Below are 18,015 nucleotides of genomic sequence, written 5' to 3'. Positions count from 1 at the left end.
TTGGCTTTCCCCCAAGCTATGCATGGTAGATTTCTAAAAAAGGAAACCCACCATTTAAAACATATAGGGTTTTTCTAGTTTTTTTTTTAACTAGTATTTTTGTAACTTACTATTCTTTGATCTTTAATACCACTCCCTGAACTCTTGAGCTGTTCAGTTTTTNTTTTTTTGCCATTTCGGCTCACTGCAACCTCTGCCTCCTGGCTTCAAGTGATTCTCCTGCCTCAGCCTCCCTAGTAGTTAGGATTACAGGCATACACCATCATGCCTGGCTAATTTTTAGTAGAGACAGGGTTTCACCATGTTGCTCTGGATGGTTTTGAACTTTTGACCTCAAGTGATCCACCTGCCTTGGCCTCCCAAAGTGCTGGGATTACAAGTGTGAGCTACCATGCCTCGCCTTACTTGGATTATTTCATTTAATTTATCCAAAAAACCCTATATGGTTGGTGTTATTATTAACTCCATTTGGAGATAAGGAAACTGAGGCATAAATAACATAAGTAATTTACTCAAGTTAGTAGTCAGAGCGATAGAACAAGAATTCAAACCTAGAATAGTCTCACTTCTGAGTGTGGGTTATTAACCACTATGCTGTATTTCCACCAATATTTGTATTTGCACCTGTGACCAAAGAATGAACATCAAGTGAACATAGAGGCCAAAAAAAACTAAATAAAATGTTAGTACATCTAATCAGGTATTTTTTAAAAAGCATTTAATCAACTTTGAAACCTATCCATGATTTTAACATATGAAAACACTTAGAAAATTAGAACAGAAAAGTCCTTAATTTGATAACTGGCATCTATTGAAAGCAGACGTATTATAGTGAGATTTCAATTTCCCATTAAATTCAGAAATAGAAATGGATACTCCTATCATCATTTCTATTCAACACTGTACTGGAGATTATATCAAATAAAATAAGCCAATAAAGAAAACTAAATGCATAACAATTAGAAAGAAAAAAAAAGCGTCTGATTTTTCAGACCAAATTATTATATACACAGAAAATCCAAGAAAATGTACCATATTATTAGAATAGAAAACCATGGGCTGGGCACAGTGGCTCATGCCTGTAATCCCAGCATTTTGGGAGACTGAGGCAAGTGGATTACCTGAGACCAGCGGTTTGATAGTCTGGCCAACATGGCGAAACCTAGTCTCTACTGAAAATACAGAATTAACCTGGTGTAGTGGTACACGCCTGTAGTCCCAGCTACTTGGGAAGCTGAGGAAGGAGAATCATTTGAACCTGGGAGGCAGAGATTACAGTGAGCCGAGATAGCACTATTGCACTCCAGCCTGGGTAACAAGAGCGAAACTCCGTCTCAAAAAAAAAAAAAAAAAAGTTTGTCTTTATGCCACTGGGGAGTCATCTGAATTTTAAACATAATGTCAGGATCAGAACAGTTATATAGAAGATTAATTTGGAAGTGTGGTGAATCGTAGATTGGAATGGGGCAAAGATTGATCATTGCTAACAAGAATAGTGGTTTAGAGGCCATTGCATAAATCCACATGAGAAAATGCAACAAAACCTAAATGAGGACAAACATTACAAAGGAAAATTAAAGTTGTGTGTGTCTTTGGAATGTGTTGTGATTTTTTTTATTTTGCAGATGGAGATTTACCTTAATCACTCATAAATGTAGGATGACACAGAATGTATGACATGTAAAATTTTTCAGCAGATAATACGTTGATGAGAAGTTCACCAAGAAAATCTTTATAACAACTTTTTTATTATTGCAGTTTACTAATAAAACGGTAGCCCACGTAGCTTGTAACATGCTTCACATGCTGGTTCATTATGTCCCTAGACTTCAGATTTACCAGCCTGATTCTCCCTTGAAAATTATACAAGTAAGTAATTTCGCATTTACTTATTATGATCTTATTAAAATTTTTTTTAGATTTGGATACTTTGAATTGTAAAATTATTTAATAGTTTTAATTTTCTTTTGCATAGCTAAATAATGACTATCCATGTTTTTTGTGGTATCAAAGTTCATGATAGTTTTCTTGTCTTTTGTATTAGAAGATTGTATTCCTGGTTTTGGACAAAGTAAAAGCATTAGAAACAATTTATTAGGCCAAACCCGTAGACTTATGCCTATAATCCAGACACTTCGGGAGACTAAGTTGGAAGCATTGCTTGAGGTCAGGAGTTTGACACCAGCCTAGATAACATAGCAGGACCCTGTCTCAACAAACAGTCAAGCAAAAAACAATTTATCAGTTGTAGTGAAAATTAAATGCTATGTATAAACTTATGCCATCATCTTTATAAACATGTATGCTGCTTCATTCCCTCTTGAGTGTGGAAAACATAACTGTCATTCCATTTACCAGAATCAAAACATTATTTTTTTCTTTTCTCTTTAACCAATCATTTGTGAATTTTTGTTCTTTTTAATTCAGTGTCTCCTGTGCTTCCTACAACACCTGAAGTATTTCAGTCCTTCATTATTTCTTTCTTGAGATACTGCTGTAGCATTCTCCTGGTTTGTGTGGTCTTGCTCTTCAAGTCATCATTTACATTTACATGACTCTTATCATATCACTGACCTCTCAAAAAAATCTCTGATTTTCCTTTGACTATAAAATAAAGCCCAAATTCTTTAGCTCTGTATTCAAAGTCTCCAGAGGAGAACCCAACTAGTTTTTTTAAGAATTATGTACAGATTCCTTTGAAATGCCGTGTAGTTCAGGCAACTGAGTCTGCTTATCATCATTTAAACATACCCCTTGCTTTCTTCCTCCTGTCTGCTTTGTTTCTCTTATCTAGTGCCCTCATCTTTCAGTGATAGGCTTAAATACCATCTCCTCAAAAAATAAAAATTCCTGCCCAGTGCAGTGACTCACATCTGTAATCCCAGCACTTTGGGAGGCAAAGGCAGGTGGATCACAAGGTCAGGAGTTCGAGACCAGCCTGACCAACATGGTGAAATCCTGTCTCTACTAGAAATACAAAAATAAGCCGGGCATGATGGCCCGTGCCTGTAATCCCAGCTACTCAGGAGGCTGAGGCAGGAGAATCACTTGAACCCGGGAGGCAGAGGTTGCAGTAAGCTGAGATTGCACCATTGCACTCCAACTTTGTCTCAAAAAAAAAAAAAAAAAAAAATCGCTCTCCCTAATTGGAATTTATCATTCTTCCTGTCTTTGTAACATTTTTAGGAAAGATGAAAACTAATATTTATTTATTAAACTACCATGTATCAGTAACATTTTCATATAAAACTCATTTAATTCTTGGAAGTTTCTTGAGATAGGTTATTCCCTTCCCTGTTCCCAGTCCCTCTCCTTATTTAAGATGAGAGAACTGAGGATTTAATAACTAAATAACAGTCACAAGCTGAGAGACTAAGGACTCAGACCCAGGTCCATAAGATTCTAAAGTCCATGCTTTTCCCACTCAGTCATCTTGCCAGCCTCTATTGCAGCACTGAATATAGTGAGTAAGCATTGCTCTAGTAAGTGAAGCCTTTTTCTGTATAAAGTATATTTAGAGGAATTTTTCTACTTACTGCATTGAGGCAATAATTTCTAAAAATATAATAGCATACAATACAGCTAAAATAAAAATGGAATAAATATATACCTATACATTTTTAACATGGACATAAAAATATTAAATGAGACTAAATGATTTCTAGGGTAAATGATAACACCATATATGAATATTTTACCTTCTTTTAATAATGTCTTTTTCATTTACTTTGTATTCCATACTTTATATTTATTCAAATAATATTTAGTGTATATGTTAATTTTAAAAGCCACATTTGACCGGGCACAGTGGCTCACGCCTGTAATCCCAGCACTTTCGGAGGCCGAGGTGAGCAGATCAATTGAGGTCAGGAGTTCAAGACCAGCCTGGCCTGAACTTTGCCTGGCCAACATGGGAAAACCCCATTTCTACTAAAAATACCAAAATTAGCTGAGCGTGGTGGTTCACACCTATAATCCCAGCTACTCGGGAGGCTGAGGCAGGAGAATCACTTGAACCCAGAGCCAAGATCACTCCATTGCACTCCAACCTGGGTGGCAGAATGAGACTCCATCTCAAAAAAATAAATAAATGGAAATAAATAAAAAGTCACTTAAAAAAAAAGGCTTACATTTGCATATATATATATATTTAAACAAAAGGCCTGGAAAGGCAATAGAGTAGATTTCTTCAGGTCATAGGATTACGGTGGTTTTTTTGTTGTTTTGAGACAGAGTCTCTGTCACCCAGGCTCTCAAAGCAGGTGTGAGCCACCGTGCCCAGCCTATGATGGTTTTTATTAGTCTTTTTCTTATCTGTATCTTTTAACTTTTCTATAATGAACATATATTTTCTGTGTGTTTATACATATTGATTTACTCCCTTTAATTGGGATGAAATCGGTTTATAGTTGACAGAATATATTTATAATTTTGGTTCTGTACATGAGGATTGTAAATAATTGATAGTTAAGTGTACTTGAAAAGCTTGCCTATTAAACATTACTTTGAAAAAACAGTGTTAATGTGTTTAGGATAAATTTGTAGCAATAGGTTTTGAATCACTTTAGCTTTAACAATTAAGTTTTAGGATGTACCATTAATTTGAAATACATAGAGTTCCTTTTTAAAAATTTTCTTTTTGCTTACAGATTCTAATAGCTACTATTACGCATCTTCTACCAAGTACTGAAGCTTCATCTTATGAAATGGACAAGAGGGTAATTTAAATTTTGTTTGATGTTTAGTATGTGGTTATTTAGTAAAATATTTGTATTTCAAAATTATAAAGGTATATATATTTAACGTGGTAAAAATTCATTTTGTATTCAGAATCAACTATAGTGTGAAATATGTCTTTCTGTTATTTAAGTAAAATTAAATTATGTTTTGGTTCACATTTCATGGCCATTTGATAAAGTCTTTGTCTCAAGATTGTAAGGAACCTTAGAGAACATTCTGTCTACCTCTAATTTCACTACATTCTGCCAAATTGTGTTCTTACCTATACCTGAAGATTATTAATTCTGAGGAATTAATCACCTCTAAAGGCAGCCACTTGTTTCCATATAGATAAAAAGTAAAGATATCCTATATAGAGATATGTCACTTAAAATAAGACATTTCTTCTGTCTGCCAAAACGTTCTGCTAGGTGACATTTACCTCAGTAAATTCATTATAATGGTTCCTTAATGTTTTCAGATATTGTATTTACCAGTTCTAGAGTTTCTTTTTGTTTTGTTTTGAAGTTTCCATATCCTACCTGAAATTCTGCATTTCTTCATCAGTTATGTATATCTTCTCTTATAAATTCTTTAACATATTTATAATAATTAAAATAGAGTCATTGGCTACTAAATCCAATGTCTGGGTCATCACCAACTTCATGTCTATTAGAGTTTTTTTTCCTCTTGGCTATGTGTTTCATTTTCCTGTTATTATGTCTATTTTTTTTTTAATTATATGCCAGAGATTATACATAAATATGGTAGAGACTCTAGGTCTGTGCTGCTTACTGTGGTAGCTACTAACTGTATATTGCTTTCAGTTTACATTAAATTTAAAGTTCACATTAAAAATTTAATTCCTCTTTTGCAAATATCAAGTGCCCAATAGCCACATGGGCAAATATACACCATTTTCATCATTGCATAAAGTTCTGTTAGATAAGGCTGCTCTAGATTCTATTAGTTTCCTTTGATAATTACTCTCATCTCTTCCCTTGTCACTTCTCAATCTTGAGTTCTGGTCTCCAGGTCTCCCTCCCCTTAACCATATTGTATTGAAATCTCAAGTTTGTTTTATTTACTGCTTATGTTTTAGTTAATTTACGGAAATCTGAAGCTATAGCTATGTTTCTGTACCTATTCCAAGTTATTTTCATGTGTGGCTTACTTGCAGCTTTTATACTTTTGTCCTTTCCTACTATCTGCCATTATCATTTCTTACTGATTTCATGTGTTTACCTCAGAACTGTTTATTCTTTCCCTTCATATTTAGTTTAAACACCATCTGAAGAGATTGTTTAGCTCTTGATAAATACATTCTTCATCTTTAAGAAGAGACATATACTCTATTTTTATTTTAAATTAAAAAAAATTTTTTGAGACAGAGTCATCTCACTCTGTCACCCAAGCTGGGTACTGTGGCTCAGTCTCGGCTAACTGCAACCTCTGTCTCCCAGGTTCAAGTGATTCTCATGTCTCAGCTACCCAAGTAGCGGGAATGACAGGTGTACACCACCATGCCTGGCTAATTTTTGTATTTTTAGTAGAGACAGGGGTTTCGTCATCTTGGCAAGGCTGGTCTCGAACTCCTGGCCTCAAGTGATCCACGGCCTTGGCTTCCCAAAATGCTGGAATTGCAGGTGTAAGCTACCTCATCCAGCTTCCATTTTTAGCCAAGAGTTCTTCACTTTAATGTCTCAGGCTATGGTCTAGAATTCCAAATCCAGTTTATGAATAATATCTGGATAACTAATTGTTCATCTCCTTCTATATCATCTTTGTCTTCCAGAGGCCTAGCTATTAACATGAAAAAGCTATACTACTAAGTTTTTGTTTTCTTGCCCACTTAGTTTACTAAACATTTATTTATCTTAAAATATGAGTGTGGCATTCTGCTAGGCACTAAACAGATAAACATGATACTCCCTGTTCTTGTGGAATTTAAAAATTAGAGACACAAATGAGGTAATATAATATAATAAATGCTTAGCATAAAAAGTGGGAAAACGTACAAGATACAAGTTAGAATAGAGAAGAAAATAATTAAATATTGGGGAAAGGCTTGTTAAGGGAAAATTTTTAAAAAGTTGAACAGAGTGTTCTACATAAATAGTGACAAACATTAGGGTCAGAAAATTATTCCAAGTGGTGTGAATAGCATAAATCTGGGAGCTATAAAATGATATGGTTTGTTTTGGAGAAACAGCTAGGCAGTTCCGTATTTTAGAATGTGAATTGAACAGTTAAGAGTTGGGAAAATAAATCTTCTAAGATAGGAAGGGTCCAAATTATAAAGGGCGTTGGATGCCACACTATGAACGTGGGACTTCTGTGAAAGTGACTTTTTTGACTAATTTTTATGTAGAATAAAATATGACCAGATTTGTGAAAAATCACTTAAGAAAATATGAAAGTTGACTTAAAAGTCAAAATATGGTGATTGTTATTAAAATCATCTTTATAAGAATGAATGATGTTCTGAACTAAGGCTAAAGGAATAGAGAATAGAGACTCACAAAGTAGAGTCCACAACCAAGGTAAGGAATACAGGAAAGAGAGGATTGTTGGAGCAGTGAGTTTCAGTTTTCAGTTTGTTGCATAAAGTAATATCCAGGTGGAGACCACCAGCAAAGCAATTATGTACCTGACTAGAAAATTCGATGCTGGAAATAAAATTATTGGCATTGTCAGTACATAAGTAATATTAACGTTGAGGGAATATATGAAATTAAGTCAATACAGTAGAGTAAGATGAGTCAGCAAAGTATAGCACATTGAACAATAACAGTTAAGGAGAAGGCAGAGAAAGATGATTCAGTAAAAATGACTGAAAGGACGAGTAGGAAAGGTAGAAAAAATACCAGGCCTAGGAGAGAGTACTCATAGAAGACAAAATCAGATCATCCTGAAAATGCTTTTTTGATCTCAGATTTTATCTTTCACTCTTCTTTTCTTTTTAATATTTAAAAAAATTTTTTTAAATTATACTTTAAGTTCTGGGATACATGTGCACAATGTGCAGGTTTGTTACATAGGTATACATGTTCCATGGTGATTTGCTGCATCTATCACCCTGTCATCTGCATTAGGTATTTCTCCTAATACGATTCCTCCCCAATACCCTTGCCCCTTGCTCTCCCTCCCCTAGCCTCCAGCCCCCTGGCAGGCCTTGGTGTGTGATGTTCCCCTCCCTGTGTCCATGTGTTCTCATTGTTCAACTCCCATTTATGAGTGAGAACATTCAGTGTTCGGTTTTCTGTTCTTGTGTCAGTTAACGCTGAGAATGATGGTTTCCAGCTTCATCCATGTCCCTGCAAAGGACATGAACTCATCCTTTTTATGGCCAAATAGTATTCCATGGTGTATATGTGCCACATTTTCTTTATCCAGTCTATCATTGATGGGCATTTGGGTTGGTTCCAAGTCTTTGCTATTGTGTACAGTGCCACAGTAAACACACATTTGCATGTGTCTTTTAATAGGATGATTTATAATCCTTTGGATATATACTCAGTAATAGGATTGCTGGATCAAATGGTATTTGTATTTCTAGATCCTTGAAAAATCACCATACTGTCTTCCACAATGGTTGAACTAATTTACACCCCCACCAACAGTGTAAAGTGTTCCTGTTTCTCTACATCCTCGCCAGCATCTGTTGTCTCCTGATTTTTTAATGATCACCATTCTAACTGGCATGAGATAGTATCTCGATGTGGTTTTGATTTGCATTTCTCTAATGATCAGTGATGATGAGCTCTTTTTCATATGTTTGTTGGCTGCATAGATGTCTTCTTTTGAGAAGTGTCTGTTCATAGCCTTTGCTCACTTTTTGATGGGGTTGTTTTTTTTCTTATAAATTTATTTAAGTTCTTTGTAGATTCTGGATATTTAGCCCATTGTCAAATGGGTAGATTGCAAAATTTTTTTTCCATTCTGTTGGTTGCCGGTTCGCTCTAATGATAGTTTCTTTTGCTATGCACAAGCTCTTAAGTTTAATTAGATCCCATTTGTCTATTTTGGCTTTTGTTTCAATTGCTTTTGGTGTTTTAGTCATGAAGTCCTTGCCCATGCGTATGTCCTAAATGGTATCGCCTAGGTTTTCTTCTAGGGTTTTTATGGTGTTAGGTCTTACGTTTAAATCTTTAATCCATCTGGAGTTAATTTTTGTAGAAGGTGTAAGGAAGGGATCCAGTTTTAGATGTCTGCATATGGCTAGCCCGTTTTCCCAACACCATTTATCAAGTAGGAAATCCTTTCCCCATTGCTTGTTTTTGTCAGATTTGTCAAAGATCAGATAGTTGTAGATGTGTGGCATTGTTTCTGAAGCCTCTGTTCTGTTGCATTGGTTTATATCTCTGTTTTGGTACTAGTACCATGCAGTTTTGATTACTGTAGGCTTGTAATATAATTTGAAGTCAGGTGGTGTGATGCCTCCAGCTTTGTGTTTTTTGTTTGTTTGTTTGTTTTGTTTTTTGCTTAGGATTGGCTTGGCTATGTGGGCTCTTTTTTGGTTCCATATGAAGTTTAAGGTGGTTTTTTCCAATTCTATGAAGAAAGTAGTGGTAGCTTGATGGGGATAGCATGGAATCTATAAATTACTTTGGGCAGTATGGCCATTTTCACAATATTGATTCTTCCTAACCATGAGTATTGAATATTTTTCTGTGTGTTTGTGTCCTCTCTTATTTCCTTGAGCAGTAGTTTGTAGTTCTCCTTGAAGAGGTCCTTCACATCCCTTGTTAGTTGTACTTCAGATATTTTATTCTCTTTGTAGCAGCTGTGAATGGGAGTTCACTCATGATTTGACTCTCTATCTGTTATTGGTGTATAGGAATGCCTCTGATTTTTGCACATTAATTTTGAATCCTGAGACTTTGCTGAAGTTGCTTATCAGCTTAAGGATATTTTGGGCTGAGACGATGGGGTCTGCAAACAGAGACCGTTTGACTTTCTCTTTTCCTAATTGAATACTCTTTCTTTCCTTTTTTTTTTTTTTGCCTGATTGCCCTGGCCAGAACTTCCAATACTATGTTGAATAGGAGGGCATCCTTGTCTTGTGCTGGTTTTCAAAGGGAATGCTTCCAGTTTGGGCCCATTCAATATGATATTGGCTGTGGGTTTGTCATAAATAGCTGTTATTATTTTGAGATACATTCCATCGATACCTAGTTTATTGAGAGTTTTTAGCATAAAGCGCTGTTGAATTTTGTCAAAGGCCTTCTCTGCATCTATCGAGATAATCGTGGTTTTTGTCACCTCTTAATACAATATGTCAGGTGTCACAGATGTCAGTTTGTCTCATTACTGATTGGTGCTAACTTTAGTCAAATGATTAAGGTTGTGTCTGCCAGGTGTTTCCACTGTAAAGCTACTGTTTAACCCTTTTCAATGAATTAGTATTTGTAAGACGATACTTTGAGTCTATATGTGGCTCCTTAAATTTCCACTAACTGGTTTTGCTAATTATTAATGACTCTTACCAGAATCAGTTAGTGTTACAATAGCTGCCAAATGATGATTTCTTAATTCATCATTCCTTCTACATTCATTAGTTAGCTTTCTACTATCAGGAAAAGCTTTCCTTTCTTTCCTATTCATCTTATTTCAGTGTGGGCTCATGATTCTCATTTTATGCAATGATTTGTAATTCTTAACTATTATTACTTATTTTGCTCCTCAAAATGTCTCATACTTAGCCAGTAGGAGCCCCTTGAAAGTGGCTTCTTTTTCATAAATCCCCATTATTTTGTTTGTTTGTTTTAGAAAGTGATTTATTTAAAGAGAGAAATAGGAGGAGAAAGAAAGAGCTGACTCTCACACTGAATGAGAGAATCCAGAAAGATGGAATCCAGGAGAGGAAAGCAGTTTTCACACTGAATGGAAGGGAATAGAGAGAGATGGAGTTTAGGAGGGGAAGACAGGCTTCCACGAGAGTGTGGAAGGGGAGTCCAGAGGGAAATCCAGGAGAGAGAAAAATAGCTTCCACAAAGGGAGTGTTCGTGGAAGGGGACCCAAATATTGAGTCCCATAAATCCCTATTATTCTGGGGGCATGCTTTTAATTTCCATCAGCACACAATATTTCAGACTCACCTTATGCTTTGCCTGTCCCAGCCCTGGAATTACCCATTTCTCCAAGAAACTCTGCTTCCATTGAGTGGCAAATGGTGTTCAGAAATCAGTGTCTAAGAACTAGGCATGCACATTGCTATTAGGGTATCATTTCTTAAGTCCCCTTTGGCAGATACAGCTAGGAAATACATCACACACACACACACACAGCCACCCACCCACCCCATATCCCTACCTCCGTATCTACTATGGGCCGAATGTTTGTGTCTGTACCGAAGTTCATATATGGAAATCCTAATGCCCAGTGTCATGGGATTTGGAGGTGCAGCCTTTGAGAGGTAATTAGGTTATGAAGATGGAGCCCCCATCAATGGAATTAGTGCCCTTCTAAGAAGAGAAATGAACTGTATCCACCATGTGAAGATACATTAGGTAGTGATAATCCAGAAGCCAGAAAGAGGACCCTCATGGATACTGACTTGGCTAACACCCTGATCTTCAACTTTCTAGCTTTCAGAACTGTAAGGAACAAATATGTGTTGTTTAAGCCACCCAGTGTATAGTATTTGTAATGCCAGCACAGGCAGAATAAGACAGTATCTAATACAAGTATTAAAAACCTTGTTCACACTGACACCTCCAATTCTTTTTTTTATTGTCTTATTTTATTTTACTTTAAGTTTCAGGATACATGTGCAGAATGATCAGGTTTGTTACAACTGTAGACATGTGCCATGGTGGTTTGCTGCACCTGTCAACCCATCACCTAGGTATTAAGCCCCACATGCCTTAGCTGTTTGTCCTGATGCTCTTTTCTCCTTCCCCTCACCGACGGGCCCCGGTATGACACCTCCACTTGTAATCCAACATCACAAGACTCAGTCCATCCTTCCCCATTTTCCTTACTTGTAACTCCCTGCTCCAGCAATGAAAAATCTGGTTCCCATATTGATTATTTATCCAGATATGTTTACTTTTGTGCCATTCTATTTTTTAAAATTATTGACTTATGCCTCTTTATAGTTAAGAATTTTTACTGTCTTTACCAAGAGAGCTTATCATTCAAAAATGTGTTCATATTTGGGTTACTTCCTGTTCACCCTTTCCCACTTCAGTATGGTTATATAATTAACTTGAAATACAGTTGAGGTTACTTTTTTCTGTTTGTATGCAGTTTTAGGGTCTTTCCTCCATCTCTGTTGTTTTTATTTTTTTAGTCTATAGTTCATCCACCCTATGATTATTTTTTTCACAAATGAACAGATGCATGTATATTGTTTTTTATTCCTTGTTTGTTACACATGGCCTAGATAGTCTTTGCTTTGGATTTTTCACTTGACATATCCAGGAAATCCATAATATATAAGTTCATAGAGATCTTCCTCATTCTTTTATTTATTAATACTTTTCTCGGTACACAGTAGGTTTATGTATTTATGGAGTGCATGGGTTTTTTTAACACAGACCCACAGTGCATAATACATTAGGGTAAATGGGATATCCTTCACCTCAAGCACTTAACCTTTCTGTTTGTTACAAAACAATCCAGTTATAGTTTTTTAGTTATTTTTAAATGTACAATATAGTTATTTTTTACTATAGTCACTCTGTTTTGCTAGCAAATACTAGATTTTATTCATTCTTTCTATTTTTTAGAACCCTTTAACCATCCCCACTTGCCCCCACCCCTCATTGCCCTTCCCAGTCTCTAGCAGTAATCATCATTCTACTCTCTATCTCTGTGAGTTTAATTGTTAGCTCTCACAATGTTTGTCTTTCTGTGCCTGACTTATTTCACTTAACATAGTGACCTCCATTTCCATCTATCTTGTTGCAAATGACAGGATCATTCTCTTTTATGGCTGAATGGTACTCCATTTTATATACGTACCACATTTTCTTTATCTATTCATCTGTTGATGGACACTTAGGTTGCTACCAAATCTTGGCTATTGTGAATAGTACTGCAGTAAACATGGGAGTGCAGGTATCTCTTAGATATACTGATTTCCTTTTGTTTGGATATGTACCTAGCAGTAGGATTACTGGATCGTATGGTAGTTCTTTTTTTAGTCTTTTTAAGGCGCCTCCAAACTGTTCTCCATAATAGCTGTACTAACATACATTCCCACCAACAGTGTACAAGGGTTCGTTTTTCTCCACATCCTTGCCAGCATTTATTGCTTGTCTTTTGGATAAAACCCATTTTTAACTGGAGTGAGATTATATTTCATTGTATTTAATAGTTTGGATTTGCATTTCTCTGATGATGTTGAGCATCTTTTCATATACTTGTTTGCCTTTTTTATGTCTTCTTTTGAGAAATGGCTATTCAGATCTTCTGACCATTTTTAAATCAAATTATTAGAATTTTTCAGTTGTATTGTTTGAGTTCTTTATATATTCCCTTGTCAGATGGATACTTTGCAAATATTTTCTCCTATGCTGTGGGTTGTCTCCTCACTTTGTTGACCATTTACTTTGCCATGCAGACACTTTTTAACTTAATGTGATCCCATTTGTTCATTTTTTCTTTGGTTGCCTGTGCTTGTAAGGTATTACTCTAAAAATCTGCCCAGTCCAATGTCTTCAGGAGTTTCCCCAATGTTTTCTTGTAGTAGTTTCATAATTTGAGGTCTTAGATTTAAGTCTCTAATGCTTTTTGATTTAATTTTTATATATGGCAAGATTTAGGTGTCTAGTTTTGTTCCAATGCATATGGATAACCCGTTATCTCAGTACCATTTATTGAAAAGACTGGCCTTTCCATAATGTATGTTATTTACCTTCGTTTAAAATGAGTTCACTGTAGATGTATGATTTGTTTCTGGGTTCAGTATACTGTTCCATTAGTCTGTATGTCAATTTTTATTCCAGTACCATACTGTTTTGGTTATTATAGCTCTGTAGTATTATTTGAAGTCAGCTAATGCAATTCTTCCACTTTTGTTCAATTTGCTCAGGACATCTTTGACTGTTCTGGGTCTTTTATTGTTCCATATGAATTTTAGGATTGTTTGTTCTGTTTCTATAAAGAATGACATTGGCATTTTGATGGGGATTTCATTGAACCTATGGATTGATTTGAGTAGTATGGTCATGATTATTGAAAATAATGATTCTTTCAATACATGGACATGGAATAGCTTTTCATTGTTTTGTATCTTTTCCAATTTCTTTCATCAGTGTTTTGCAGTTTTTGTTGTAGAGATCTTTCACTTCTTTGATTAATTCCCAACTATTTAATTTCATTTGTAGCTATTGTAAATGGGATTACTTTCTTGATTTCTTTTTCAGATTGTTCTCTGTTGACACCTAGAAATGCTACTGATTTTTGTATGTTGATTTTGTATCCTGCAACTTTACTGAATTTGACTTTATCAATTCTAACAGTTTTTTTTATTAGAGTCTTTAGGTCTTTCCAAATATAAGATCATATCATCTGCAAACAAGGATAATTTGATGTCTTCTTTTCCAATTTGCATACCCCTTATATCATTCTCTTGTCTGCTTGCTCCAGCTAGGACTTCCAGTACTGTGTCAAATAATAGTGGTTAAAGTGGACATCCTTGTCTTGTTCTAGATCTTAGAGGAAAGGATTTCAGTTTCTCCCCATTCAGTATGATACTAGCTGTGGGTTTGTCATATATTGTTTTTATTATGTTGAGGTATTTTCCTCCCCAGTTTTTTGGGGCGGGAGATGGGGAGGCATTCATCATGAAGGGATGTTGAATTTTGTCAGATGCTTTTTCAGCATCAACTGAAATGATCGTATGGTTTTTGTCCTTCATTTTGTTGATAAAATGTATCACATTGATTGATTTGTATATGTTGAACCATCCTTGAATCCTTGGAATAAATCTCCCTTGGTCGTGTTGAGTGATTTTTCTAATGTATTGTTGAATTTGGTTTGCCAGTATTTTATTGAGGATTTTTTGTGTCACTGTTCATCAGGAATATTGGCCTGTAGTTTTCTTTTTTCTGATGTCTTTTGTTTTAGTATCAGGGTAATAATGGCATCATAGAATGAGTTTGGAAATACTCCCTCCTCTGTTTTTCATAATAGTTTCAGAAGGATTGCTATTAGTTCTTTAAATGTTTGGTAGAATTCAGCAAATGAAGCCATTGGGTCCTGGGCATTTCTTTGGTGGGAGGCTTTTTATTCCAGCTTAAATCTCATTACATGTTATTGGTCTGTTCAGGTTTTGCATTTCTTCATGGTTCAACCTTAATAGGTTGTTTATGTCTACAAATTAATCCATTTCTTCTAGGTTTTTCAATTTATTGGCATATAGTTGCTCATGGTAGCCTCTCTCTTGATCTTTGAATTTCAGCTATATCAGTTTTTAATATCTCCTCTTTCATATCTGATTTTGAGTTTTCTTTCTTTTCTTCTCAGTGGCTAAATATTTTTCAATTTTTTTCTCTTTTTTAAAAAGTCAATTTTTTGTTTCATTTACCAATTTTTCATTTCATTGATCTTTTGTATTTTTACCATTTCAGTTTTATTTTTTTCTGCTCTAATCTTTATTGTTTTTCTTCTGCTTACTTTGGGTTTGGTTTGCTCTTGCTTTTCTGGTTCTTTAAGATGCATTGTTAGGTTGTTTGAAGTTTTTCTGCTTTTTTGACCTACGTACTTATAGCTATACATTTCCCTCTTTTGACTGCTTTCACTGTATCCCATAGGTTTGGTATGTTGTGTTTCCATTATCATTTGTTTCCAGAAACTTTTCAGTTTCTTTGTTAATCTCTTCATCGACCCACAGGTCATTCAGGAAGATACTGTTTAATTTCTAAGTGTTTGTATAGTTTCCAAACTTCCTCTTACTTTTGATTTCTAGTTTTATTCCATTGGGGTCAGAAAAGATACTTAATATTATTTCAATTTTTTAAAATATGTTAAGACTTATTTTTTGGCCTAATATATGGTCTATCCTTGAGAATATTGCATGTGCTGAGAAGAATGTGCATTCCACAGCCATTGGATGAATTATTTTGTAAGTATCTATTAGGTCCATTTGGTCTATATGGCACATTGAGTCCAATTGATTTAAGTCTCTGTTGATTTTCTGTCTGGATGAAATGTCCAATGTCAAAAGTGGGGTGTTTAAGTCTTCAGCTATTATTGTGTTTGCATCTATCTCTCTTTAGCTTTAATATTTGCTTTAAATATCAGAGTACTCCAGTGTTAGGTGAATATATATTTATAATTGTTTTATCCTCTTGCTGAAGTAACTCCTTTACCATTATATAAAGACCTTTTTTGTCTTGAAATCTATTTTGTCTGATGTAAGTATAACTACTCCTGCTTTTTTGGTTTCCATTTGCATAGAACATCCTCTTAATCCCTTTATTTTCAGTGTTTGTGTGTATTTACAGGCAAAGTGTGTTTCTTGTAGGCAACAGATCGTTGGGTTTTATTTTTTTAATCCATTCAGCCATTCTTTCTTTTGATTGGGGAGTTTAGTCCATTTACATTCAGCGGTTTTAATTTTTTATTCATTTGTTATTATTATTTTTGAGACAGTCTTGCTCTGTGACCCAGGCTGGAATGTAGTAGTGCAATCTCAGCTCACTGCAACCTCTGTCTCCTGGGTTCAAATGATTCTGCTGCCTCAACCTCCCGAGTAGCTGGGACCACAAGCACACACCACCACACCTGGCTAATTTTTGTATTTTTAGTAGAAACAGGGTTTCACCATGCTGGCCAGGCTGGTCTCAAACTCCTGACCTCAGGTGATCCTCCCACCTCAGCCTCCCAAAGTGTTGGGATTGCAGTGTGAGCCACTGTGCCCAGCCTCAGTGGTACTGTTGAGAAGTAGGTACTTACTCCTTCCACTTTGTTATTTGTTTTCTTACTGTTTTGCAGTCTTCTTGTCTTTCCTTCCTTCCTGTTTTCTTTTTGGTGAAGGTGATTTTCTCTAGTAGTATGTTGTAGTTTCTTGCTTTTTATTTTTTGTCTATCCATTGTATGTGTTTATATTTGAAATTACCATGAGGCTTGCAAGTAATGTCTTATAACCCATTATTTTAAACTAATGACAACTTGACCCTGACTGCATAAACAAACAAGCCAAAAGAAAATTAATAACAACTGTACATGTTAACTTTATGTCCCATTTTTTAGCTTTTTATTCTTTATATTTTATTTTACTGTCCATCTCTTGAAAAGTTGTAGTTATTATTTTTGATTGGTTCATCTTTTTGTCTTTCACCCTAAGATACTAGTAGCTTATATACCACCATTACAGTGTTATGATAGTTCTGTGGTTTTCTGTTTATTTATTATCACCAGTGAGTTTTGGACCTTCAGATAATTTCTCATTGCTCATTAACATTCTTTTCTTTCAGATTGAAGAATTCTCTTTAGTATTTCTGTGGGACAGATCTGATACTGATGAAATATCTTAGCTTTTGTTTGTCTGGAAAAGTCTGTGTTTCTTCTGTATGTTCAAGGAATATATTTTCACTAGATATATTATTTTATAATGTTTGTTTTTTCCTTTAGCACTTTAAATAGGTCATGCCATCCCCTCCTGGCCTGTAAGATTTCCACTGAGGAGTCTGCTTCCAAATGTATTAGAGCTCCATTGTATGTTATTTGTTTCCTTTCTCTTGGTGGTTTTATAAATTTTTTTTATCCTTGACCCTTGAGCGTTTGATTATTAAATGTCTTAAGGTAGTCATATTTGGATTAAATCTGTTTAATGTTCTATAACCTGCTTGTATTTGAGTGTTCATATCATTCTCTGGGTTTGGGAAATTCTCTGTTTTTGTCCCTTTTAATAAACTTTATATCCCAAACTGTCTATCTCCTCTTTAAGGCCAAGAACTCTAGATTTGCCCATTTGACGCTCTTTTCTAGCTCTTATATGTGTGCTTTATTCTTTTTTCCTTCTTTTTTCTGTCTTCTCTGACTGTATTTTCAAATAGACTGTCTTCAGTCTCACTAATTCTCTCTTCTGTTTGATCCATTCTGTTATTAAAGAACTCAGATACATTCTTCAGTATATTAGTTGCATTTTTCAGCTCCAGAATTTCTGCTTGATTCTTTTTAGTTATTTTAATCTCTTTGTTAAATTTATCTGATAGGATTCTGAATTTCTTCTCTGTGTTGTCTCTAATTTCGTTGAGCTTCTTCAAAACAGCCATTTTGAATTCTCTGTCAGAAAGGTCACATATCTCTGTCTCTCTGGGATTGGTCATTGGTGCCTTA

At 35.2% G+C, this 18,015-nt stretch overlaps 1 protein-coding gene across 1 annotated transcript in view; it reads left to right on the top strand.

Annotated features, from left to right (window-relative positions):
• Positions 1–18,015, top strand: part of RALGAPA1 (Ral GTPase activating protein catalytic subunit alpha 1) — a 285,382-nt gene that overhangs the window by 174,025 nt on the left and 93,342 nt on the right. The window contains exons 29-30 of the mRNA XM_037739396.1: positions 1,759–1,869; positions 4,650–4,718. Of these exons, the coding sequence (XP_037595324.1) occupies positions 1,759–1,869; positions 4,650–4,718 (180 nt within the window). The remainder of the gene's footprint in view (positions 1–1,758; positions 1,870–4,649; positions 4,719–18,015) is intronic.

The sequence above is a fragment of the Cebus imitator genome, unplaced genomic scaffold (assembly GCF_001604975.1).
Source record: "Cebus imitator isolate Cc_AM_T3 unplaced genomic scaffold, Cebus_imitator-1.0 Scaffold69, whole genome shotgun sequence".
NCBI lineage: Eukaryota > Metazoa > Chordata > Mammalia > Primates > Cebidae > Cebus > Cebus imitator.
This window is presented reverse-complemented; position numbering and strand designations above follow the sequence as displayed.